The following is a 25,446-nucleotide window of genomic DNA, read 5'->3' as shown; positions in this document are numbered from 1 at the left end:
CTGCACACACACACACACACACACACACACACACACACACACACACACACAACACCACAGATCTAACAGTAAACAGGCTACATGTATCCTAACAATACCTGGTAGTCACTAGTGGAGGCCTTGTATGCTGTGGCAAGAGGCCTCATGGTAGAAACCCTAGGAGTGCTTCCAGGCTGTGTTGGAGTGCCTAAGGTCCTGATGGGCGGTGTAAAGGCTACAGATGGAGATGACAAGATTCCTCTGTCACTGTTTTCCATGACATTCTGGAGAAACAAAGAAACATGGGACACATTATCTAATGCTATGTAATATTTTCCCAAAAACACACACACAAAAATAACTTATTAAATACTACTAGATTTGACCATATAAAGTTTTTAAGTAAACTTAGCTAGAATTTGGGATCTAATCCAAATCAAACAGCCTCAATTTAATTATATATCACAAGAGCAAGAATCACTAAGCAAAATAGATGTTTTGGAAGAACAGGGTTCCAGAGGATGTGACAGAAGAATGGGGGGTGAGTAAGACCAAAATACATGATATACATGTATGAAATCTTTTTTTAAAAGCATCTTAGACTCTAAGATGAGTCAGCAAGTACAAACAAAAGAAAACCTAATTAATGTTACTGTACAATTACTGTTGTGCCATCGGATAGCCCTAGGGAAGAGAGGACTCTGGTGGTCCCGAGTACTAGCAGCTTCTGACTCTGAGTCTCTCTTCCTATTCAGGTTCCCTTGTGGATTCTAAGAAACACTGTCTGCTTGGCTTGATTTGTGTGTGTATTGGCAACAGGCATAGAAACTAGTATGCAGCATTCAGGAAAAGGTTTGCATATATTTATTTCAAGTATGTTCCAAAGGATTTTTTTTAAGCCACAAAAATTAAATTCTACTCACTAATGTTGAAAAGGTACATATAAAATAAACCTTAGTGCTCTGAAACAGAAACAACTGTCAGAAAACTTTAGCTATTTAAAGCTATCAGTCAGTTAGCATCCATGTGAGGTGTCCATGCTGAGATGGTTCACTAACCTGATATGCTGAGCAGCAGTCAAGAGCGGGTTAGCATCCAGACACCTAAATCTAGGCCTTACTTTAGTACTCTACACAAGTTACCTTTCTTTGTTAAAACAATGTAGAGTGCAGACAGATAATGTCTAACATCTTGTCATACCATTTCACAAACTAGGGGAAAGAAGAGGCTAAAGGACAAACACTAATGTTAACATTTACCTGCACTCTTCATACAGACTCAGTAAGCTACTCTTTCCTTAAATCACCTACAACTTACTTTATCTATACATGGCTTGACACCAATCATGATGGATTCTCCAAATATTCTCCCATCTTTGCTTAAGGCTTTCCGGGCCTGCAATTTAGATTGGTAACGAATATGCATCCAGTTGCCTGTGTTAGACATCTGCAAACAACGAAATTATTTCATAAGATACAAAACCCACACCTAACATACAAACACAAGGACAAAATTGACTTTCATTTTTTGATTCCCTGTGAAAGCTGTATATTCAGAAAGATCTATGGAAATAGCTTCTATAATCCTTCTCCAGATCTCAACTCTCTAAAACAAAACATGTGGCAAATATTCCCTGAAAGTAAAATAACTTCCAGAAGAATTATCTCCTACAGAAGTTATATTAGTAACTATTATGTAATTTCTAAAAAGCTATTATTCATGAATACGACTGTGTAGGAGTAAGAATTGAAATAATAGAAATGCAACCTGGGTCTGGCCTATGTATGGGACAAGCATTTCTTAAGTCCACTGTAGGATAAAGAGCTCTTAGACACCCCAGAAGCTCTGGGCTCCCCGCTTCCTCTGTTCCCAATAAAGCTAAGAGAAAACCACCACTGTATATGAGATATAGTCGACCTATCCTAAGAGCCTGAACTAGTTAAAAAGGGAGGGTGGATCCTGACAGGGCCACTCAACCATAACTATTCCTTCGCAGCTAACACTACACAAGTTTGAGTCTTCTAGACTCCGAAGTAAATATTCTTTGAACATAAAAACTAAATTTAAATTTAGAAAGAAGACAAAAAGAAGTAGTGTTCTTCAATTTATAACTTTTCTTCCCTTAACCAAAATGTTAATTGGAGAAAAAAAATTAGTAAGCCTTACCACATGCTTTAAGATATTCCCATATTGTGCAAACTGTAATAATATATAAGAAGCAGATGCTTGTGGAAACCTGGGGGGAAAAATTGCCCAGACAAAACCATCAATTTCCATTATCAATAAAAAAGTAAACTACCATACCATTTCCTCTATAGTAAATTCTATCAGTCACCTTTGACTCAACTACACTCCACGCCCAGCGCCATCTCTGAAATGTTTCAAATTCCCAGTCCCGTAACTTATTACCGCAGCTCTTCAACAGCTAGGCAGATGCAGGTGAACACATACACATTACAGTGCATATTTATAAACAATACTTAGGTATATTAGGACTAGAAGGGTAAACTTTTTAAACTGTAATACCATATCACTCTGTACTCAGTATCACCGTAAGATTTCAGGCATTTAAAATATTCAGTGTTCAAAAATGAAACTTGACATCAATAACAAAGCTACAAAGTTCATTAAGGCAATTCTCAAAAAATTTAATAGCAATATCTTTAAGAGGATACTTTATTAAGTCTTATACACAGTTTGAATAGTTTACAATAAGGTATGATTACTTTTATAGCCCAAATAATGACATGATTTTCTATATAAAAATAGTAATAGCTAATTCCAGTATAGAAAAAAAAAAGTCTGATTTTTTTTTTTTAAACCACTAACATAAATTAACTTAAAAGTTCAAATAAATAGCTTTAAAGGGAAAAAAGTGAAATTAAACACATTAAGATCAATATGGTCCATGCCTTTAATCCCAGCAGTTGGGAGGTAGGGGCAGGGGAGCTCTAAGTCCAAGGCCAGGAAGCTAGAGACAGAGTGAGGCACTGTCTTAACCACTCCTCTATCAGTGTGAATAAAACACTGCATTCAGAACTCAAATTCCATAATTTACTTATATGAGAATTTTAGTTCCAAAAAAAGCAACAAATAAAAGACACAAAAATGAAAATGGCTCCACTTGAGGAGAAATAAAGCATGGTTTAAGGCTTGATGGCCATTTTCAGTAGTATATAATATTCTCAAACTCTTAAGTATTCTACAACCCCAGACTGACAGAAACGTTAAACTAGTTAAAGGAGGAACATATCATGTATCTTAGAAATACTTCCCTTAAATGATCAAAAGAAAATGTTTTATTCCTTAAAAGAAAATGTTTCAGGAAATACATATAAAATAGCTAAAACATGAAAGTAATAAGATACAATATAGTAAAATCTTAAATATCTTTAATAACTACAAGTAATTCAAGTGCTTTTTCTAACTACCTGAAATCTTCAAAATCACACTATTACTTCTGAACCTAAAAACAGAAACAAATATGTATGCTCAATACTGCTCCTACTTCATAAGAAAATGGAAAATTTGCGGGGCAGTGGTGGCGCACGCCTTTAATCCCAGCACTTGGGAGGCAGAGGCAGGCAGATTTCTGAGTTTAAGGCCAGCCTGGTCTACACAGTGAGTTCCAGGACAGCCAGGACTACACAGAGAAACTCTGTCTCGGAAAAAAAAAAAAAGAGAGAGAAAATGGAAAATGTTAAACACTGAGAGGCAATTCAGCTGCCAGGGCCATGGGCTCTACAACGGCTTCCAAGGAAACAAGGAAATATAGTTGCCCTGCTTCTCAATGAAGCAGGCACAGAATCAGAGCAGTGGCCATCATGGACTGTCCCCAGTTACAGCTGGAGACAAACAGTATGACTGACTTTCTACCTATGAACTATTTGAATTTTTAAATTCTAAAATAAATCAAGTGAATAAAATCTAATAAACACTTATTGCACACTATTTATTCTTCCTTTTAGGAGTTCTATATGCTATCTTTACATATTTTACTCCCAAAATAAACACAGTAAGGTCCAATATAAGTAAAGCAATCACACTTTCATAAATAGCCTGTATGTAGTTTAGTGTAAAGACCAAAGTGGAATCAAAAGACCTCAGTTTCTGCTGAAATTCTTGCTATTTAATGAGTTGTAATCCTTGGGGGAGGGGATTTTTTTTTTGTCTATAGTCCATTTCTTCATCTGTATAAATGAAAGATTTCTAAGGTGTTTAACTTGTTAATGGCAATAAAAATTATTCTGCTGCATATAAAAGTTTTATCACACTCCTAAATATTAAATACTGACTAAGGGGTGCCACTACTGTGACACAGAACATAAGCATATCTCAGCACTGCCAGTTCAAGCCAGCTGAGTTTCTTATAGTACAAGCAGGGCCAGCAGAAAATGCAGAAAAGGGATTCTAAATCTAACAGGACAGCCTCGCCTTTAACAACTACTAAATAACTTGGGAAGAATACGCACAAATGGTCTTTGATACAAAATCAAACTCTATTTAATGATGTTCAGTTATGGACAGTATGCACAGGACGATCTGCACTGCTGCACAAAACAACAGCAACAGAAGAGAGCTGACAAAGAAAGGTAAATGCTGCCAACTGTTCAGTTGCACAGGTCAGGTGGCAGGTGTGCTGGTGTATTTAAGAATATGAGCAAATACTGGGGTGGGGTAAATTTTTCACAGGTCCAGAATCCTTACCCAAACACAGTCACCCAAGTGTCATCTAGGTGATCTTCTGAAGTCAGAGACTCTCCTTGAGTATAAAAAGGATCCAGTTGGGCAGGAGATAGTGTTGTCTTTCGTGGTTGGCCAATATTTGCTGGACTAAACATGCTTTGCCCTATAGTAGTAAATTTAGAAAGTTAGTTACCAATAAAAACACATGGGCTTATTTTAAAGCAAAGATCTTAGTTCACAGGGCAAATTATATTAAAAGTTGGTAATTAGATATAATGATTTGAAACATACAACTGTAGCCAATAGCCATTTTATACTATCATATAGAGACAGTCATTAATAACTGGGATAATTTGTCATTTTGTCTTTGAGATAGGGTTTCACTATCTCAAAGCCTAGACTGGCTTCAACTTGCAATCCTCCTTCATCAGCCTTTTGTGCTCAAATTTCGCATGATCCTGTATTTGGTTATTCTGAAATTAAGAACTAATATCTCACCATAAACATGTTAAACATTTGTAAATTTCTAACAGAAAAGTAATAGAAGCTCCTCCTCCTCCCCTAGACCCCGTGCTGGGAATGACACCAAGAGTGTTACACACACGAGGCCATTGCCTGCACTGTCACTGAGCTGTACACTCCAACCTCTGCTTATTAAGATACCCGATCCTCGTGCAGCTACTAAGATTGCAGATGTATGCCATCAAACTTTGCTGTAAGTTTATTTTATCTCAAAGTCTTGACTATGTATTTCTAAGTAGACATTAGTTTTCTTTATCTTTTACAATAGAAATAATTTATTCAATCCAGGAAATCGCTTCAAATATGGAACATCATTCTTGATTTTACAAGCATAGCAGCACAATCGTAAAAATATAAAACCAGGCACAAGCAACCCCAATGGAGCCTAAACTCTCGAACAAAGACAAACAGATGTGTAATTCTAGAAAACACACAAGTCTAGACAATAACAACTACCAGTTAGCAAAGACACGGGCTGTGAACACAGGGAGGGCAGAAGGAAGACAACACAGAGTCAAGTCAATGTCAAGTGTGGTGACTAGGTGAAGACAATGGCCAAAATGCAGGGCCCAAGGACATTGGAGCAGGTGTTGGATAAAAGCAGAGAGTCCACTTCTTCCACACTGAGCACACTGAGGAAGACTGGGAATACGAGCTCATATGGAAGGCCTTATAAAAACCTCTGTAAGGATTTTGGTGTATGCCTCAGATGAAGTGAAAAAACAGTGGAAACCTGTGGGCAAGAGTGACAAAGCCTATAAATATGAAGTAAGAAAGTAGAACCCTGCTGAAGATTTATCAACTCATTCCACACATGTGTGATTTTACTTCCTAACAGGCCTGCAAGATCAGAAAATGGGATGCTCTAGTTAACAAGAAAGGAAACCATGAAAAAGACACTTGGAATTCCCATTCAAACAAGCAATCAGAAGCACTGCTCTCCCACAGTAATCTTAGTCAAGCCTGTATTTACCAAAGTATCAATACACAAGTGTAATAATCCAGAGACCCTGGACCCAGTAAGACCCTCTCAGGCTCAGGCAAGACAAAGTTACCTTGAATGATAATACAAAGTCTCATTTACCTTGTATTCTTGCCCTGTAAGCACACGTGATTTTCCAGAGCTTCACTATGTGCTTGATGGACTAAGAAGCAGATTATAAAAATGTAGCAATCATTAGAAACATAAAACTTTACCACTCCTTATCATGAAAACTATTTACCTTAGAAAGAAATACTTTTACTTCAAAATTATTGGTTAAATGAAATGGGTTTACTATTAAGTGTGCCAAATCCCAAGCCCCAAAGGCTTAGTTTTAAATGAACATATATTTAAGTTTTTTGTTTTAATTTCCCATCTTTAAATGATGGCACAAACAAATGAACAAATTACAATAAGGCCCATCTTACCCAGTGATCAGGTAAGCTCCTGAGTACCACAGTAATTACATTCAACGTGTATTAGTTCTTCTTGCACACTGATGACCAAGAATCTAACAGATACAACTCATAGAGGAAAGGGGGTTTGTGAGCTCATGTGTTCAGGGGGATTCGAGGCCATCACAGTGGGGAAGCCAGTACGGAGCAGCAGCTCGATCTGTGACGATGGGGGCGTAAGGTAGAGCAGCAGACTAGGAAACTCAAGCAGGCTGGGACTAGAGGCTAAGCAATGAATCTCACCTCAACTACTTTCCCTAGCCAGATCCTATCACCTAAGGGCTTCAATAGCTTTCAAAATGAAACTCAAACTGGGAAAGAGCATTCAAAACACAAACCTGTAGAGGACATTTCAGATTCAAATAGTAACATTCCACCTTGGCCCCAATGTCTCCTCCTCATCTCATGATGTGGAACTCATTTAGTCTATATCAAAGGTCTCCACAGTTTTAATAGTGCATAGTTCAATCAAACAATCAAAAAGCAAATTTAAGTTCTCAAATAAAAACTACAAAGTAACAACGTATTTCTAACTGAAAAGGAAAAAAAGTCACCTAAAATTTCAAACATCTCAATTCTCTTTAGTAGCCTACATAACTTGGGCTTAGAAAGCCATCTAATCCAACCTATTAACATAGCCTTTACTTTGGGAAAAGGGTTAGATCAAACCAGACCTACTATGCTCATTAAAAAGCATTCAGCCAGGCAGTGGTGGCACACGCCTTTAATCCCAGTACTTGGGAGGCAGAGGCAGGCAGATATCTGAATTCAAGGCCAGCCAGGGCTACACAGAGAAACCCTGTCTTGAAAAACCAAAACAAACAAACAACCCTTCAAAACCCAGCTAGATGGCTCAGTGGGAGGTAAAGGCACTTTCCACTAAGAAAATGATTGATAACTAGAGTTCCATCCCTGAGGTCCTCATGGTGGAAGATTCAACTTCTACAATTTGTCCTGACTTCAACATGCATGTCATGGCAGGTGTACATACACATATACCCAAGGTCAAAAGAAATGGGGAGAGAGGAAGAAAACAAATACCCTAAAAGATCCTTAGCTTTAATTGTCCACTTGACACAATGGAGTCTCAGTGAGGAACTGGCTAACCAGACTAGTCTGTCTGTAGGTATGCCTTGTAAGGGACTCTGCGGATTGCACAGCTTAAGTGTGAAGCCTTGTCTTCGGTGGGTGGTGCTGTCTCCTCACTGGCATGCAGAATTGTTAAAATGGAGAAATTACACTGAGCACAGACACACAGTTCTTTGCTCTTTAGTGTGGATGAACTTTGACCAGCTGCCTTAAGTCGCTCTTGCCTCGGCTTCTCCACAATGACAGGATGTAGCCTAGAACTGTGAGCCAAATAAACTTTTCTCCCTTAAGTTGCTTTTGTTGGGGTGAGTTTTTTTTTTTAATCACCACAATAGGAAGAGAAACTATAACACGTTATAACACACCAAACAATTATTATTCTTCATGCCATCACAGATGGATTTAATAAGTAAAATGTATTTTTAAAATGAGACATACATAGTATCTCAGAAACTGGAGAGTTGGCTCAGCAGTTAAGAGCAATTAATCCTCTTGCAGAGAAACCTGAGTTTAGTTCCTGGCAGCCGTGTCAGGCAACTCACACCTGACTGCAATACCAACTTCAAGGAACCCAATGACCTCTGTGGACACTACTTAAATGTACATTCAGACTTAGACACACACACACAATTAAAAACACATCTTGCCAGTTACAGTGACACATCTTTAGTCCCAGCACTTGGGTGAAAGGCAAGCCAATCTCTGTGAGTTCAAAGCCAGGCTGGTCTAAATAGCAAGGTACAAGCCAGCTAGGGCTATTGCCTGATAAACAGATAAATAGATTAATAAATAAATAAATAAATCTCTTTAAAATCTAATTAATTCTTACTACAAAGATATGCCTTTAATAAGCCAAACACAATAAAAGGTACATTAGTATAAAATCAATTCAATTTTTTATGCCCTATATAACCATTAAGATTCAGTTTAGTTATGTTATATCATGTAATAACCTTCAAGCAAGAAATTAAATTAAGGCTCAAGTTGAGACCATTATGACCTTTAAAAAGACAAATCAAAATTAAGTCTCAAATGAATAAGCAATCTAATCTTTGCCTTGTCAACTAATCTAAAAAATGCAATTACTTATACTAATTGAAAAGTATTTACATAAGTTTAGTATAATTGCTCCCCACCAAGGTAATACTTAATTGCTCCACTGATTTCACTTCCTTTAAATCAAACCTCTGGTACCTATACGCTATGCTTAAGATAAAGTAAAGTGCCTATTATCAAACCACATCAGATTGGACTAAAATTTATTTCCCTGGTAAATCACTATCCAAACATCCTTCACAAAATCAAATTAAAGGGAGTGAAAAAGCTCTTATTACTCTTCGATTAAACAACAGATCCAAGTATTTCAAAATAAGTGAAATCAAAGGAAACATTACAGGAAATTTCAAAACGATATGATAAATGAACACCAGAAAAGGTCTTTGCCATGACACCTTCTCTCCATGAAAGCAAGCATGACACATCTGGAATAAAGAATTTTGCCGGGTGGTGGTGGCGCACACCTTTAATCCCAGCACTTGGGAGGCAGAGGCAGACGGATTTCTGAGTTCAAGGCTAGCCTGGTCTACAGAGTGAGTTCCAGGACAGCCAGGGCTACTCAGAGAAACCCTGTCTTGAAAAACCAAAAAAAGGAAAAAAAAAAAAAGAAATCTGGGACTGGCGAGATAGCTCAGCAGGTAAGAGCACTGACTACTCTTCCAAAGGTCCTGAGTTCGGATCCCAGGATCCACTTGGTGGCTCACAACCACCCATAATGAGATCTGACGCCCTCTTCTGGTGCGTCTGAAGACAGCTAGAGCATATTACACAGGAGCGAGCAGGGCCCGAGCAAGTAGCCATCTGTACAACTACAGTGTACTCATACACATAAAAATAAACAAAGAATGTTGCCTCAGCCCAATGGATACTACAGCCACTGTTTAGAAATACCTACACCAGGGAAGTTTCCCCAATGATAGGAATATTTTTCTTAATCATGGTAGGCTCCTCAGATTGAATGTGATAGCTTAGAGATTCGTGGAAAACTCCAGACAGATCACAATTGTACTAACAATGGTTTCTGAGAGCCTTTCATATAAATTACCAAAGCTTAGCTTGGTAACCTCCAAGTTTATGTCTAATCCACCTGAAGATATGAAAGTCCTGAATATCCTCACACTCACAGCCTGTGTCTGAAGCAAGGAGAAACTGGTGGGTCCTTTCATTACCATCATAGCTGGACAAGGCATAAAGTGCCCAATGAAGCACAGAACACCACTACTCCCTGTAGCCCCTCCAGACAACTAATAGCAATCATTCTGGAAGTTCCTACTGCCTTGACTTTCCCACAATGTCTTCATTACAGATGTCTTCATTTACAGATTTAGAAGGTAAATACATTTCTAAAATAAGACATTTAGAACAAAGTATATGAGGGGCTGGAAAAATGGAAAATTAACTTGAAGCACACACAACAAGGAATGAGCTTGGGACCAGCTCATCCCAGACAGACAGATAATAACTGTCACTGTCTCTGTCTTAGAAGACCTTGGCCTGCTTCCCATGGCTTGTCTGGACTACCTGCTGAAGAGTGGCACCGCCCTCCTGCCGTGAGCTGGACCCTCCCAGATGAATCACTGGATCAAGAAAATGCCCCACAGACTTTCCTACAGACCAATGTGATAGAGGCATCTTCTCAAACAGTTTCAAATCTTCAAGGAATCCAAACACAAACAAAAGGAATTCCCCAAAAATAGAAGGCAGAAAAGAAAGTAAACAAGCACCCACAATACATACAGAAGTTCCTCAGAACTAAAGGATATGCCTTAAGAAATCTATCAATATCCCAGTAAAACAGAAGAAAATCCCACACCAAAGCACACTATGAAACTCAGAGAAGAAACTATGTAGAAATCATGAATTTTTTTCTCCCAACAGCCACAAATCGTCATGGCAAATACCTTCCACAGAACAGAACACTAGAAAATAGAAGGGCAAGAAATTTTGTCTCTGAAATTCCAATCTCATATAGGATTAAAAAGAAGAAATTCCACCCGAGTTTTGAGTTTTACGTATTCTGCAACCCTTATGATAAAACTACTCAAATGTATGCTTTGCTAAAAAATATAAATAATAAAGAAAATGGGAGATAAACAATTATAAAAACAAGCTCAACACAGGAAATGGAAGTCAAATTCTAAAATGACAGTAATTCACTATTCTGAAATAGCAAACTGCCAAGAGAAAGATGTTCCCAGCTTAAAACAAACAACAAAAAAGTGCTTGAAGCTGGTCATTTTATAAAAAGATAAACAGGTATCATAGTAACAGAAAACTTCCTTACAGGGAGGAATGGTTTTCTGTTCACTATGCTTCACCGGGCACTTTATCCCTTGGCCAGCTTACATTTGGATCTATGAGTATGTTAGATCTTAAATGGTAATGAAAGGACCCACCAGTTTCTCCTCATTTCAGACACAAGCTGTGAGTGTGAGGATATTTAGGACTTTCATATCCTTAGATGAATTGGACATAAACTTAGAGGTTGTTAAATGAGGCTAAGCTTTGATAATTTATATGAAAGGCTCTAGAATCAGGAGCTGTCCTTTCCCTTCTGTCTATAACTTTTTTTTCCTTAACCCCCTCACTTCAGGTTTTGGAACAAAATTTTATTTTATTTTTCTACCCGTGGACAAGTAAAATAATGCCCCCCAATGATGTTCATAAGCTAACCTCCTGAATTTGGGGACTATTCTGTAGTATTTGCAAAAAAGGGATTACAGTTGCAGGTGGAATTGAGTCTGTTAATCAGCTGACTTTTTAACAGATTCAAGAGGACAATATAGTCAGGGCCAGAACTTACATCGCCCCGTGGAACAAGGGATTCCCACAAGAAACCCAGTCCGTGACAAAAGAATAATAGCTAACATTAAAAGCGAAACACAGGGATCATAATCCAAGGAATGGGAGCCATCTCTAGAACAGAAAAGGTGAACCTGTACTCAGTAGCCTCCTCCACAAATTACAACAGCCTTTCCAATGCCCTCATTTAGTCTGCTAAGAACCATGGCATGCACTTGACCTTCAGAACTACAGCACAATACAGAGTCTGGCTTAAGCCATACTCGGTATATGGTAACTAATAAAATAGCAACAGAAAACTAACATACTACTCTATAAAATTCCAAGCCCTGACAGATGAGATAGATAGCACAGCTATAATGCTGACACCCAAGAGGCTGAGACAGGAGGGCTGGAGCACGCACGCACGCACGCACGCACGCACGCACAAAGGAAAAAAGAAAACCTTTAAATCCCTCCTACCCCATACCTTCTCCTCTACATAAAACATATTAGTTTCTAATGAGATTCCTAATCTGCTTATTTTGTTTATAAACATAAATCCTGTGACCAATATTGTCTATTTGAGGATTATCTACTATGTTTGTTCTCTTTCACACAGGTTGTTTGAGCAGCTGAATACATTCAGTGGGAATGGTAAGCACGTATAAAGGACCATGTCCTAAGGATGATACTGAGCGGCTAGACTAGAATGTTGTTAAAGACAAACCAGGGATTATACTCTGGCTGTTAGGCTCACAGCTCAGTGTCGGTGCCCCTTAAAACACCTACACCGTTTGATCTGAATCTTCTTCCCACTTGTGCCAACTCTATTCTATACAGTTTTTAATAATTCAAGAACTACTTCAAAAATCTATTAAGAATGCATTCTTAAATCCTTAATACTTTTGGTAGACTAGCCTATCTGTAAATTCAAAAAGCAATCTACACAAAGCACTGCCTTCCTAAAGATTACTGACATTTCAGACAGCCTCCAAATTTAAAGAATGAAAGTACTGGTGAACATCAGAGCAGAAAACAGAAGCTGAGGAAGAGGACTCACCAGTCACAGGAGTTGTAGCTCCAACAAGAGGACTCTGCAACATTGAAATATTTGCCTACATGAAAAGAGTGCTAAGTTAAAAACACAGTAATCACTAAAAATTCAATAGATAAGCTTCATTAACAGATAACTGAATTCCTATAATGTACAAATTAGTTGTCTCTATCAGCTAACACTTCCAAAGGTGGAGTATCACTTTTTATCTTCTGTCTTGACCAGTATTAACCCAAAATATGGCAGGATCAAATTTCCTTTGGCTCCTTTAGTATATACTTTACAATACAAAACATGAGGCTGGTGACCTGGCTCAGTGTTAAGTGCTCTTGTTGCCAAGCTTAACACATGAGCTCAATTCCCAGAATCCATATGGTGGGAAGAGAGGGTCTACTCCTATAAGCTATCCTGTGGCCTCCACAGTGCATCTCGGCACTTGTGTGCCCCCACACACATATACACAATACAAATAAAAACCTAATTTAAAAGAAGTTTCATTAGATAATGAAAAACTTTTATAGGAATTAATAGTAACATAGTAACTATTTGGTCTTATTTCTCAATGAATACTCAAACTAATGGATATAATGATAATTACTTCATCAAATTCACACAGAAAAAGAGAAAAATAATGCAATTTTAAACAGACACAAACTATAAAAGAGAACACATTCAAATGACAACAAAAGAGAACTTATGTTTAACACTCAGTAAAACATTACCAAGAGGAAAATATAGTAAGCATCTCTAAATAAGAAAATATTTTCGACTGCAGGGAGCGGGGACAGAGCGAGCGGGGTGGGCAGAGGTCCTTAGTTCTACAGCAGCTACACACATGATGGCTCACAGCCATCTGTATAGCTACAGTGTACTCATACACATAAAATAAATAAAATAAATCTTTAACCAAAAAAAAGAGAATATTTTCGAGTTAGAAATCCATTACTAGAAGCTGGAGAGAGGACGCAGACATTAAAAGCACTTGCTACTCTCCAGAAGACCTGAGTTCCAGCTCAGCTCCCAGCAGCCATGACAGACAGCTTGCAGAGGCTTCTAAAACCAGCGCGAGGGGAGGATCCAGGGCTCCCACACAGTAGCACATGCCCACAAAGAGATGCACAATACTCACAAATAAAATTAAATCTGTTTTAAATCCTCCTATAAACAGAACAAAAGAAACAAAAAACCCACCCACGATCCAACTATCTGATCCAAACCAGAGCTGAGCATGGTATCTTGGGTCATAAATAATTTTGGCCCTCATCTACTAATAATGTTCATACTTCAAAGTCAAAAACATTGGTAAATGCTATCATCTACAAGTCTTGTCAACATTTCAAATGAGTTAATAACTAACACTAATTCTTCTCATGCATGAGAAAAATAATGAGAATGGTCATGAATCCAAAAGCCAGTGGTTCTCACACTAAATGGCACATCAGATTTTACTTAACCTTCAGAATGATCCCTATTCAGGATGCTCTGGATGTGGTAAACCAAGAAGAGCACTGTCCAGTAAGAATGTTACCTATGCAAGCCAGGGATGGCATCCCACACCTGTCCCGAGGATCACCACCACAATGACATAAGAGCATACTAAATGATCAGCTCATCAATTAGCAGGAGGCAGTTTCTTTAGTAAAAGAATATTGGTCTTGCCGGGCATGGTGGCGCATGCCTTTAATCCCAGCACTTGGGAGGCAGAGGCAGGCAGGTTTCTGAGTTCGAGGCCAGCCTGGTCTACAGAGTGAGTTCCAGGACAGCCAGGGCTATACAGAGAAACCCTGTCTTGAAAAAAAAAAAAAAAAGAATATTGGTCTTATGTAAATAAAAAAAGTCCTAAAACAAAGCTCTCAGGCAGGCATGGTGGCACACACCTTTAATTCCAGCACTTGGGAGGCAGAAACAGAGATCTGTGAAAATTCCAGGCTAGCCAGAACTACATGGCGACACCCTGTCTCGAAACCACCACCACCAAAGCTCGAAAATCACTATTAAACATTCAACCTCCAAATACTACACTGAATTTTCACTTTATTTTTTTCTAGAAAAATAAATAAATAAACAAATCTTATGCTTAAACAAGTAGAATGACTTAAAACTCTATACTCTATATTTACAATAATCAGGCTGGGAACATGGACAGGTTAATAAGACAGAACTACTTACATGAGAGAACAATCTATAATCTACCACTTTCTTTCCTTTTTTGGCTAATACAGGATCTTGCCAGAGACCAGCTGCAAACTTTTCCTGCTTCTGCCTTGCCTCAGCCTCCCTAGTACTGGGACTACAGGTGTATGCCACCATGCCCACCTTAGGATCCTATGACATCTTAAGTACATTTCATGTTAACACAAGTAGAGTACATATGTACTTAATGCTTATTCTATACTCATGGTTACTTCAGAATTAATATTAGAGAAAACTTCTAATTACTGACCTCACTGTGTAACCACACAAACCCACAAAATGGCTTTCTACTGAGCATGGGAATTCGTTTATCACCTGTCTTCTTGAAGTCAAAGGTGTTGATCCAAGTCCAGGGCTGGAAATGTCATCATAGATACTTCTAACAGGTGGAGCCCCACTTTTATCTTTATGAGCAGGTACAACTGGCTGTGGTGGTGAGCCCCCTGTAATGTACAAAAAACAATCAGGTGAAAACAAAGTAACTGTTCGGCCACAAATCTTTAATCCCAACACTTGGAAGGCAGAGGCAGGCGGATTCCTGAGTTCAAGGCCAGCCTGGTCTACAGAGTGAGTTCCAGGACAGACAGGGCTACAGAGAAACCCTGTCTCAAAAAAAATCAAAAAAAAAAAAAAAAAAAAAAAAAAAAAAAAAAAAAAAAAAGTAACTGTTCTCTCTTGCAAAGTATGTTTGTTTCCTACAGCTATTCAAGCTTTAATGTCTAACAGTCACCTAGAACTCTTGTTTGAAGTCAGGCTCTGATTCAAATGGTACAGGTGGAACCTGTGACTATACCTCTGACAAGCTTCTTAGTGACATCACAATGTTGGTGAGCTGCAGAATGCACTTTGAATAAAAGGTTCCAGAATAAACCATTGGAAATTTAGTTTTCATAAAAACACATGTAACATTGCTTTCTCTACTATATGCTTAACATTCACTACCCAATGTGCTCAATCTCAGGGCCACACATGATGATTTATTTAGGCCCTTGGTCCTAACTACCCAGGAGACTGAGTTGCCAGATCACCTGGATTACAAGGTCAAGGCCAGGATGGACAACATATCAAAACCCTGTCTCAAAAGAAAATATAATCCCATTTCTTCCTGAAAGTAGGTATTAAAAAACTCCATTATATATTTACCTGAATAATTTAAATCACCCCAATATGGAATTTGAATATCAAAATTAAACAGATCCTATTTAACAGAGGAAAAAGACCAACGTTTGTCACATAAGCAATGCTAAACAATGCAACAGCCCAAGCCTTTATTTGCCACCCAAGCCTTTATTTACCACCCAAGCCGTTATTTGCCACCCAAGCCTTTATTTACCACCCAAGCCTTTATTTACCACCCAAGCCTTTATTTGCCACTGAACAACTTCAAAAGCCATCTGGCTACTTAGGGTCCAGACTAGAGAACAAAACTGACCTGGGTTCAGCATCATGCTGCCACCAAGGAGCAAGTCTGTCAAATTATTTTTAGCTTCAGACTCATCTTCTGGAATACTATTTTTTTTTTTTAAGAATAGAGCTCTTCAAATTATCAAACTGATTTTTTTAATGAGAGAAATATAAAAGGATTAGCATACAGCATGGCTTACCACTTAGTCAAGAGCCTGAGGGAAAAAAGTCTACCTTCATTTCTTGGGGGTTTTCTGGTAGTTGCTTATTGCTTTGCATTTTATTGTTTCGAGACAGGTCTCCTGTGGCCCAAGCTGACCTCCGAGAATCACAATGAGAGGAAGAATGTCCTTGAACTCCCAACTTGAATTTGCCTCTATTTCCTAGATAATTGATTAGAAACTTTTACCACCATGCCTGGCTATGTATAAGGCTTTTTAGAGAGGGTCTTACTCTATAGCTCCAGCTTGCCTGAAATTCCCTATGTGGCCTAGGCTAGCCTTGAACTCACAATTCTCCTACATCAACCTTCTTCTGAGTGCTGGATTATAGGGACTTACTACCAGGCTGGGCTAAGGCATAACTTTATAATAAAAATATTTAAAAACCAATAATAATGTGTTGGTGAAGGAAAGTATTGTACCATTACTTCTCTGAAATTCCACTATGCACACCAATATACCATAATACCACCATAAGCAATTAACTCACCTGCTAGTAAAGGTGATCTCATTTCCATTACTCCTACTGAAGGGCCGCTAATTGATCGAGGTTGAGGAGTCACTGGAGCTGGTAGATCCCCCATTAAAAATCCAGGCAAGAACTGGGCATTAACGCCTGTCTTTGGAGATGTAGGTGAACCCAACATCATTGGTTCAGATCCTAGATTAATCAAAAGTGGAATTAAAATAAAGCCATTTCCACTATAGTATCTCACAAACAGATATAGCAATTTATGATAAAAGTTGAATAATTGAATCAAAAAACTTAAATATCATGAACTTTATTTGAATTTATTTTATAAGCTAGTATGAATTCCAAAATGTGAAATGATCTTGTATTCACAATATTAATTTCACCCATATTTTACAATGCTAGAGATCCAATCCAGGACTTTTTGCTCATGTTATATACGCTATATATAGCTCCCACAAGGTTAATCTTTGGCAGGTGTTCTTGGTTATACTATTTCATTGATTTAAAAGCATCACTTTGAAAACTTTAGCTTATTACTTAAAAAGAAATCTCTAATAAAAGCAGAATAATTTATTTCTACATCTGTGTTTCTACTATGCACCTAAAAACAAGAATATACCAATTTTTATACAAATATTGACAAATTAGCAACATTGGGCTTAGTTGTTTCTTCTTCCCTATACATAAAACACTGAATTATTTTCATAATAAAAATGTAATCATGCATACATTACAACACTAAGGAAGCTAGAACTTACCTTCTAATTCAGAAATACATGGAAAAGAGCTATAAAACTGACTTTCAGATCATTTATTTTAAATTGATTAAAAACATCTAGAAAACTGTAATCAACAAAAGTTTCCCTAACATAATTCTTCAGATTGGTTAATCTAAAGAAAGAACTAATATTTTATAACCATCAATTGAAAAATAATCTTCTAGGGTTGAAGAGATGCCTCAGTAGTTACAATCACTGGCTGGTGCTCCAGATTAAATCCCCAGTGCCCAATGGTGGCTTACAAAACTCTAGTTCCGTGAGATCTGATGCCCTCTTTTAGCTTCCTCAGACACCAGGCACACATGTGGTACAGGACATGTTAATGCAAGCAAAACACCCAAGCACATATAAAAAACAAATACATATTTTTTTAAAAATTAACCTTCTCAAGTGGCAGATATGATTATTCCCATTTTTAGAATAGGAAAACTATAATTGAATTACATAGTAAAATTAAGCAGTAAGAAAAGCACAGGCCACATAGAGATGTTAACTCAGGTTCTCTTAGCAAAACTGAGTGTAAGGGTAGAATCCACTCACAGCTTCTATTACTTTATAATGAGTATAGCACTTGACCTGATAGCTAATATTCAGTAAGTACTTAATAATCTACCAGCATCTTATAATACAAAACCTTAGTAAAGTGGTAATGAAGAATTTGCATTTCTGCTGATGAACACTTAATTTCCTGGCTTTAGTAGTAAGCCTTTGTATGATTTATTGCATTCAGAGAAGTCTGATGTTTGAAAGTTATGTGGTTTTTACTAACTATTGCTTAACTTCTAAATAACCTAAAGTACTTGTTTTCTGATATTCAAAAGCTTTCAATAACATACTTCCTCTATTTCCATTATTGCAGATCTGGATATTAACAGTTTAAGTTTAGGCTGGGCGGTGGTGGCGCATGCCTTTAATCCCAGCACTTGGGAGACAGAGGCAGGCAGATTTCTGAGTTCGAGGCCAGCCTGGTCTACAGAGTGAGTTCCAGGACAGCCAGGACTACACAGAGAAACCCTGTCTCAAAAAAAAAAAAAAAAAAAAAAAAAAAAAGTTTAAGTTTAAAAAGAGGGAAGAAAAAACAAAATAACTCAGAAGGATAAAACAAATATCAAAAAAGGTGTAAGGCAGGATGGTGGAGGCCTTTAATCCCAGCACTGGTGAGAAAGAGGCAGGCAAGTCTCAGGAAGTTTGAGGTCAGCCTGCTCAAATGAGTGAGTTCCAGACAGCCACGGGCTATACAGAGAAATCCTTGTCTTGAAACTCCCACCCTCACCCATCATCCCCGAAAATAAATACACACACACACACACACACACACACACACACACACACACTAAGGTGTAAAAAAAATATATATTGTAATTCTTTTGTAAAGCACGTTATGTTACATAGTGCTACTACATATCTCAAAAGAAAATTAAACTCAAACCAGAAGCATATTCTAAATAGATATTTAGAAAAGACCAGTAACAAAATACAAAGCTATTGGTAACATCACAACTATCATCTACAACAGGAGTAGGGAAATTATGACAGCTGTAACAGTTTGCTCAAGGTGTGGTGAGGTGGTTCACTGGGTCAAAGTCCTTGCCATTAAACCTAAATTCAGTCCCCGGGACACACAACACATCCATACACTTGCACACTATATAAATAAAAATCTAATTAGGTCAAAAAAAATTCAGTTACCTTCACTAACCATCCCCTCATGACTAAACATAATGGCTTAATGACTGCATCCTGTACATCTGAAATTCCACTTCTCAGTCTCTGCCCCTAAATGTTAAGTCCTGCACTGACTTCCTCAGAGAGCAGTGTTAGTGGTGTCGAGAGAACGTCAGACCAGCAGACACATGAAAAATGTGCAACATGTGACTCTGAACAGTATCAGACAACATCAGATTCTAAGCTAGGCAATACGCAAGAATGTGTTTGTTCACATTTTTTACACCGGGAACTATGCTCTCCAAAATGTCATTGTTAAACAGGAAAACCTGGACCTGCTGATGAAGTATCCTTATCTCTATATAATATAAAAAAAATCTGCAACAGTGTATCTACATTATTAACATTATTGGTTCAGTTTTTATGACACACTAAAAAAAATTAGGTTATGTTAATTTTTTTTTCCTTTTGGTTTTCGGTTTTGTTTGTTTTGTTTTGTTTTTGATATAAGGTCTCTCAGTATAATACTGGCTATCCTGGAACTCACTCTGTAGACCAGGCTGGCCTTACACTCAAGAGATCTGCCTGCTTCTGCCTACCAAGAGATCAAATCAAAGGCGAGCGCCACAACAGCCCAGTAAAGTAACGCTATTCTTAAAACAACTTTTTACCCAAAATGTGGCAAGCATTACATGCCATTTGAATCTACAAAGTTAATTCTGCACAATATACACAATGCTTACTCTCTAACAAGCTCAGAGAATTATAAATTTAATAATACTACGATATGTCTATGAAACTGGAGACAGGTTGTTGGGGTTTTTGTTTGTTTTCTGTTGTAAAATATGACCGTTGTCATTATTCACAAAACTCAGCGGGAGTGGAGACTCAACACGTTCATTTGTTTTTGTTTTTGTTTTTTCCAAATACCGCATATTCGGAACGTTTCCCCACCAAACGATGGGGCTGGGTCTTTAGAATTAACAGTCGTCCAATAGAGCCACGTTCCAAAGTAAAAGGCGGGGAGGTGAGGGAGCCAGGTTGGTTCTAGGTCATGCATTCGTCTACAAATCTCTTTTGTGACGTGAAAACAGGACCTAGAAAGTTAGGTAGCGCCGCGGCAGCGGGTTACCACTGCGACCAGGGGTTCACCGCCCATCCTCGTGCACGCTTTCGGGTGCGGGGCAGGCACCACAGTGGAGCCGGGAGCAGTGCAGGGTTCAGGGGTACGGCCGCCCAGATGTCACCGGCCACAGCGCTCCCCGCTCCCTCCGTGCCGCGTGACAGCCACCTCCCGGCCCACAGAGCGCTGGCTGTGCCACTGGGGAGGCCGCGGTTCACTCACCCAACGAGGGCGCCTGGGGATCCACCGCAAACGCTGCCATCTCAACGGCGGCTATTACTCCAGCAATGACCCTCCCAGTTTTCAAAAATGGCGGAAACTCTTCTCACCGTAGGAGCCGCACGGCCTTATGGGTTGCGTAACTTCCGACCATGCTCTCTGCAGAAGCTGTGGGCGCTTCAGCCATTTTGGAAGAGGGCAACCTTCTTTACCCTGTCTGGGATTCTAAGGAAGATTTTTTTGAGGAGACTGGGAGCAAAGTGGGACTTCTGGTTCTAAAAATAGCAAGCCTCCTGATATGTTGTTTGTGCTTCATACAAACAGATTCCTTTGCTCTCTTGATAGAGTGATTATTGCATCGACTTCCCTAACACTTGTTAAAGTAGGTTTAATGAAACTATATATTTTTTTTCAACTTGATTTCTGCACTTGATATAGGACGTTTGTTTCTCAAAATATGTTTTCCATCATCTATATGTCATTTCTTTTAATGGTGTTATGTAAGAGTAATTTTACATTAAAGCATAATCATAATTTATTACATCAAGTAAATATAAATTAAAAATATAACTTAAAACAAAGGATAAGAAAAACCCTGGAGCTACATGCCATTCTGCCTATGACATTGGTATGCTCTTCTCTTCACTCTGCTACCTTTCCTTAGAGTATATTCATGTACTTATGTGTGTGTTAAAATACATTTAGTTTTGACTAGATAGTAGGGCACACACCTTTAATCCCAGCACTTGGGAGGCAGAGGAAGACAGATCTCTTGAGTTCAAGGCCAGCCAGGTCTACAGGGGTGTTCCAGGACAGCCAGGGTTACACAGAGAATTCTATCTCAAAAAATAAAACAAAATAAAAATAAAAAGACAAAGGTCAACAGCCATAAGCCTGATACTATGTTAAATTTGTAAGTCACCACAAAGGAGTCAGGTATAAATCATTACACAGACTTGACCACTCTTGGGAAAGTGTCAGTAATGACTGGGAGACAGTGGTTTCTTCCTGGACGGGCAATACAACAGTCCCATCAGGTTAGAGCTGGCTGTCACATCTTCACAATAATGACTCCAACAGTAAATGACAGACTCCTAGAATTCAATTTTATTTTGTTCTGTTTGGTTTTATTAAGACCTGTTTTCTCTGCATAGTCCTGGCTGTCCAACTCACTATGTAAACCAGGCTGGCCTCCCGGTCTCTGCCTCCATCCAGAGTGGTGGAATTAAAGGTGTGCACCACCACCACCCACCCAGAATTAAAATTTTAAGACCATTTACATGTTCAATTTACTTAAAAATACAAAAACAAAAACACCACAGTGTGCGGAATACAATGTTGCACACCTTTAATCCCTGCACTCAGGAGGCAGAAGCAAGTGGATCTCTACAAGTTCAAAGTCATCCTGGTCTGCTCATAGTGAGTTTCAGGAGAGCAAGAGCTACAAAGACCCTGCCCCTTCCTCCCCCAAAATAGAATAAATATTAATTTTAAAATAAGTGTGAGTAGTACATATACCAAAAGATGTATGTTTGATCTTGTAAATATGAATGAGTGCTTATTCAACAATGGTCTTTACAGACACAAAAGCACATTAAGTTTGTGCTGGATCACCAATGGGTAACTTAAAGCATCACAAAAAAAATAATAATTTTGAGGTCAGAAATCCAAACTATGTTTTAAGGGATTCCTATCAAGGCAGCAGTAGGACTGGTTTCTTTGGAGATACAGGAGGAGCATGTGTTTCCTTCCACCTCTCTCTTGTCTCTCTCTCTCTCTCTGTTTTTCTCTCTCTCGGTCTCTCTGTCTCTCTCTGTCTCTGTCTCTCTCTCTGTTTTTCTCTCTCGGTCTCTCTGTCTCTCTCTCTCTCTGTCTCTCTCTGTGTCTCTGTCTCTCTCTGTCTCTCTCTGTCTCTCTCTGTCTCTCTCTCTGTCTCTCTCTCTCTCTGTCTCTCTCTCTCTCTCTCTCTCTCTCTCTCTCTCTCTCTCTTTCTCTCTCTCTCTCTCTTTGCCACTTCTTCCTAAAGCTTCTATCATCATGTGACGACTACCACCATAGTAACACATGTCCCTCTGCCTCCTGTCTAATGGTTCTTAGGGCTCACTCTCAACCCAAACAACCCATTTGAGGTAATTAAGTCAATAATCACATCTCTAAAACACTGATATTTTTTGAGAAAAAGAGCAAATATCTTCTTTCTTATTTTCATTTTATCCATACATCCATACATATATGAAAAGATTAATTATAAGTTAAAACACTCTTGGAGATTTTTTTTTTTTTTTTTTTTGGTTTGGTTTTAGGATTTGGGTTTTTAAAGACAAAGCTTCTCTGTGTAGCCCTGGCTGTCCTGGAACTCACTCTGTAAACCAAGCTGGCCTCCAACTCAGAGATCCACCAGACTTTGCCTCTGGAGTGGTAGAATTAAAGATGTGAACCACCGCTGGGTGGTAGTGGCACACACCTTTAATCCCAGCACTTGGGAGGGAGAGGCAGGTGGATTTCTGAGTTCGAGGCCAACTTGATCTACAAAGTGAGTTCCAGGTACACAGAGAAACCTTGTCTTGAAAAAAACCAAACAAAAACAAAAAAAAAAAATGTGAACCACCACTGGCAGGGTTAGATTAACATCCTAATTACAATGCTTCTCTTTCTATTTTCTCCTCTGACTGTGATGAATGAAACGCACATAGATTTCCTCCACATCTATTCTTAATTAGTAATTTATTCAGGACAGGAGATCTTAACAACATGCTGTTTTGTACTCTAGATTTTCAAGCTTAGATGGAGAACTCTTTCTCCAAACTCTAGATTTTCAAGCTTAGATGGAGAACTCTTTCTCCAAAGCATGGTGCTCATGTCTAAACAACACAAGAGTACTGCTCTAGTTATGGGAAAATACAGGAAATGTTCAAGCCAGACCAACTCAGGGATCTTGCCTATCAGCTTGTCATTTAACACTACAGGAAACACAGGTGAGAAATTTGCTCGACAAAGATTTGAACTTGAAAATTAATTCAAGGCTGGATATTCAATAACTTTCTTCTAAAATCAAGTTTTGAAATTTCAGAAATATATAGATCTAAATTTATTCACCTTTAATAGACACAGTGGGTTAAACTTTGTGTATCTATCACATATACTCGTAATTCATGAACTTAATTAAATCTCTATTAACATATTTATATATAAATACAAAATTAAGCTCTTAAGATAACTGTCTATTTTGTAATTATATAAAAATATAATTTAAAAAATATCAAAGTGGGGGGGTGAAAGAGATGGCTCAGTGGTTAAGAACATCTACTGCTCTTCCAAAGAACCAGAGTTCAATTTCCAGCACTCACACCAGGCAGCTCACAGCCACCTATAACTCCAGCTCCAGGGGTATCAGAGGCCTCTTGCCTCTGTGGGCAGCTTCACTCACATGCACTTACCACACACATACATATTAAAATCAAAAACAAGGAGAAAGATATCCACCTCTTGTAAGACTTTAAGAAAAAGATGGAATTTGTCTTCAGACAGAGAGCGAAGGGAGGAAACATCATGCCTGAGCTTGTCAGCTCTGCCTTTGGCAGCTTATACATCACGGGCTGTCATTCACCTAGACTGTGACATTATATAAAGCATTCGCATGACTTCACAGTGGCCAAAATCAAATGATCTCCAGAACAGTCTCATGATTTAAGGCATGATAAAGAAACCATAAGGACCATCTCAACAAAAATACAAACCCCACAGTTGGTACTGCATTTGGGGACTCTATAAACAATAATAGCAGAATCTGTATCTGTGAGTGTCTTTGAATAAACAGCTACAAACAGAAACCAGGTGATTTGCTGATTATAGGAAACAACTGACAGAAAAGATGCAGCCAGACATCAGTGAAACATGAGCTCAGCTGATATACCAGCTCATTTTTTTTTTTTAACCAACTAAATAGATTCTTTTGCTTTTGGAAAGCCAAGAATAACTTCCTAACTTAAATAACTTTGCTGTGAAATTTTGATTCTTGGTCTTGTATTCAAATGCCAGTTAGGTCTAATTGGATATGATAAAGCCTCAGGGAAATTATAACCGTCAAAACAGACTTCAGGGGAGGGAGAGTTGTCTCCATTCTTGACAGAGTTACATGGGGGATTTACCTTGAGGGGACTCGGTCACATGTTCAAGAGGAAGAAAGGATGACTGACAGGAAACAAGAATTACGGTGATTAAGTATGCTATTTTCTATCACTTTGTTTGACATTTTCTCTCATCTTTCAAATAAGCACAAATTTCAAGATATTCAAAAGTCATACATTTTTGTCACCACTTATGTGAAAACCATTAGTGAGAAATCAATGAAGCAATTACTTTTTGCCTGATTACTTTTTGTATTTTGTGGAGGACTTTGAATGTTAATAATCTGGGGCACTGGTAACTCTAGGATTTAGTTTACTCATCTGAATCATAGAAAGTGGACCTTGTGTGTAATACACTGGTTTATTCACCCCCAAATAGGCATGTTATTGCCTTATCAGTAATTCAGCAAACTACATAGCAACCAAAGAGCAGTCTGGCTTCTCCATCACTTATTCCACCAAACTGATCTTTCCAAGGTCAACTGTAACCTCCATGCTGCTGAACCCAGACATCTTCTGTACATATTTATCACATGTAAACCTCAGTATTATTTGCTCTTATTTTGCATGCACTTTGAAGCCGGCCTTTGTTCCTCTGACAGTGTGCTTTGGTTGCTCGCTTTGGCCATATCT

General features: G+C 38.4%; 1 protein-coding gene and 1 long non-coding RNA gene across 4 annotated transcripts in view; one reads left to right on the top strand and one right to left on the bottom strand.

Moving 5' to 3' along the window:
• Positions 1 to 24,324, bottom strand: part of Nup35 (nucleoporin 35) — a 25,883-nt gene extending 1,559 nt beyond the window's left edge. The window contains exons 1-8 of one of the 3 annotated variants that reach the window (XM_031370800.1): positions 24,170 to 24,324; positions 16,916 to 17,086; positions 15,116 to 15,243; positions 12,614 to 12,668; positions 4,687 to 4,828; positions 2,146 to 2,215; positions 1,297 to 1,425; positions 99 to 263 (exon numbers count right to left, since the gene is read on the bottom strand). In XM_031370800.1, coding sequence (XP_031226660.1) covers positions 99 to 263; positions 1,297 to 1,425; positions 2,146 to 2,215; positions 4,687 to 4,828; positions 12,614 to 12,668; positions 15,116 to 15,243; positions 16,916 to 17,075 — 849 coding nt within the window. In that variant the 5' untranslated portion in view covers positions 17,076 to 17,086; positions 24,170 to 24,324. Of the gene's footprint in view, positions 1 to 98; positions 264 to 1,296; positions 1,426 to 2,145; positions 2,216 to 4,686; positions 4,829 to 12,613; positions 12,669 to 15,115; positions 15,244 to 15,530; positions 15,623 to 16,915; positions 17,087 to 20,689; positions 20,824 to 24,169 lie in introns of those variants that run through there. The other 2 variants (XM_031370799.1, XM_031370801.1) reach the window with 2 other exon arrangements.
• Positions 15,724 to 16,815, top strand: LOC116090382. The gene is made up of 2 exons (XR_004118669.1): positions 15,724 to 15,911; positions 16,502 to 16,815. It is a non-coding gene; the product is annotated as an uncharacterized LOC116090382 (long non-coding RNA).
• Positions 24,325 to 25,446: the final 1,122 nt, after the last annotated feature.

The sequence above is a fragment of the Mastomys coucha genome, unplaced genomic scaffold (assembly GCF_008632895.1).
Source record: "Mastomys coucha isolate ucsf_1 unplaced genomic scaffold, UCSF_Mcou_1 pScaffold15, whole genome shotgun sequence".
NCBI classification, from domain to species: Eukaryota; Metazoa; Chordata; class Mammalia; order Rodentia; family Muridae; genus Mastomys; species Mastomys coucha.
Note: the sequence above shows the minus strand (reverse complement) of the source record. Positions and strands in the feature narration are given on the sequence as shown.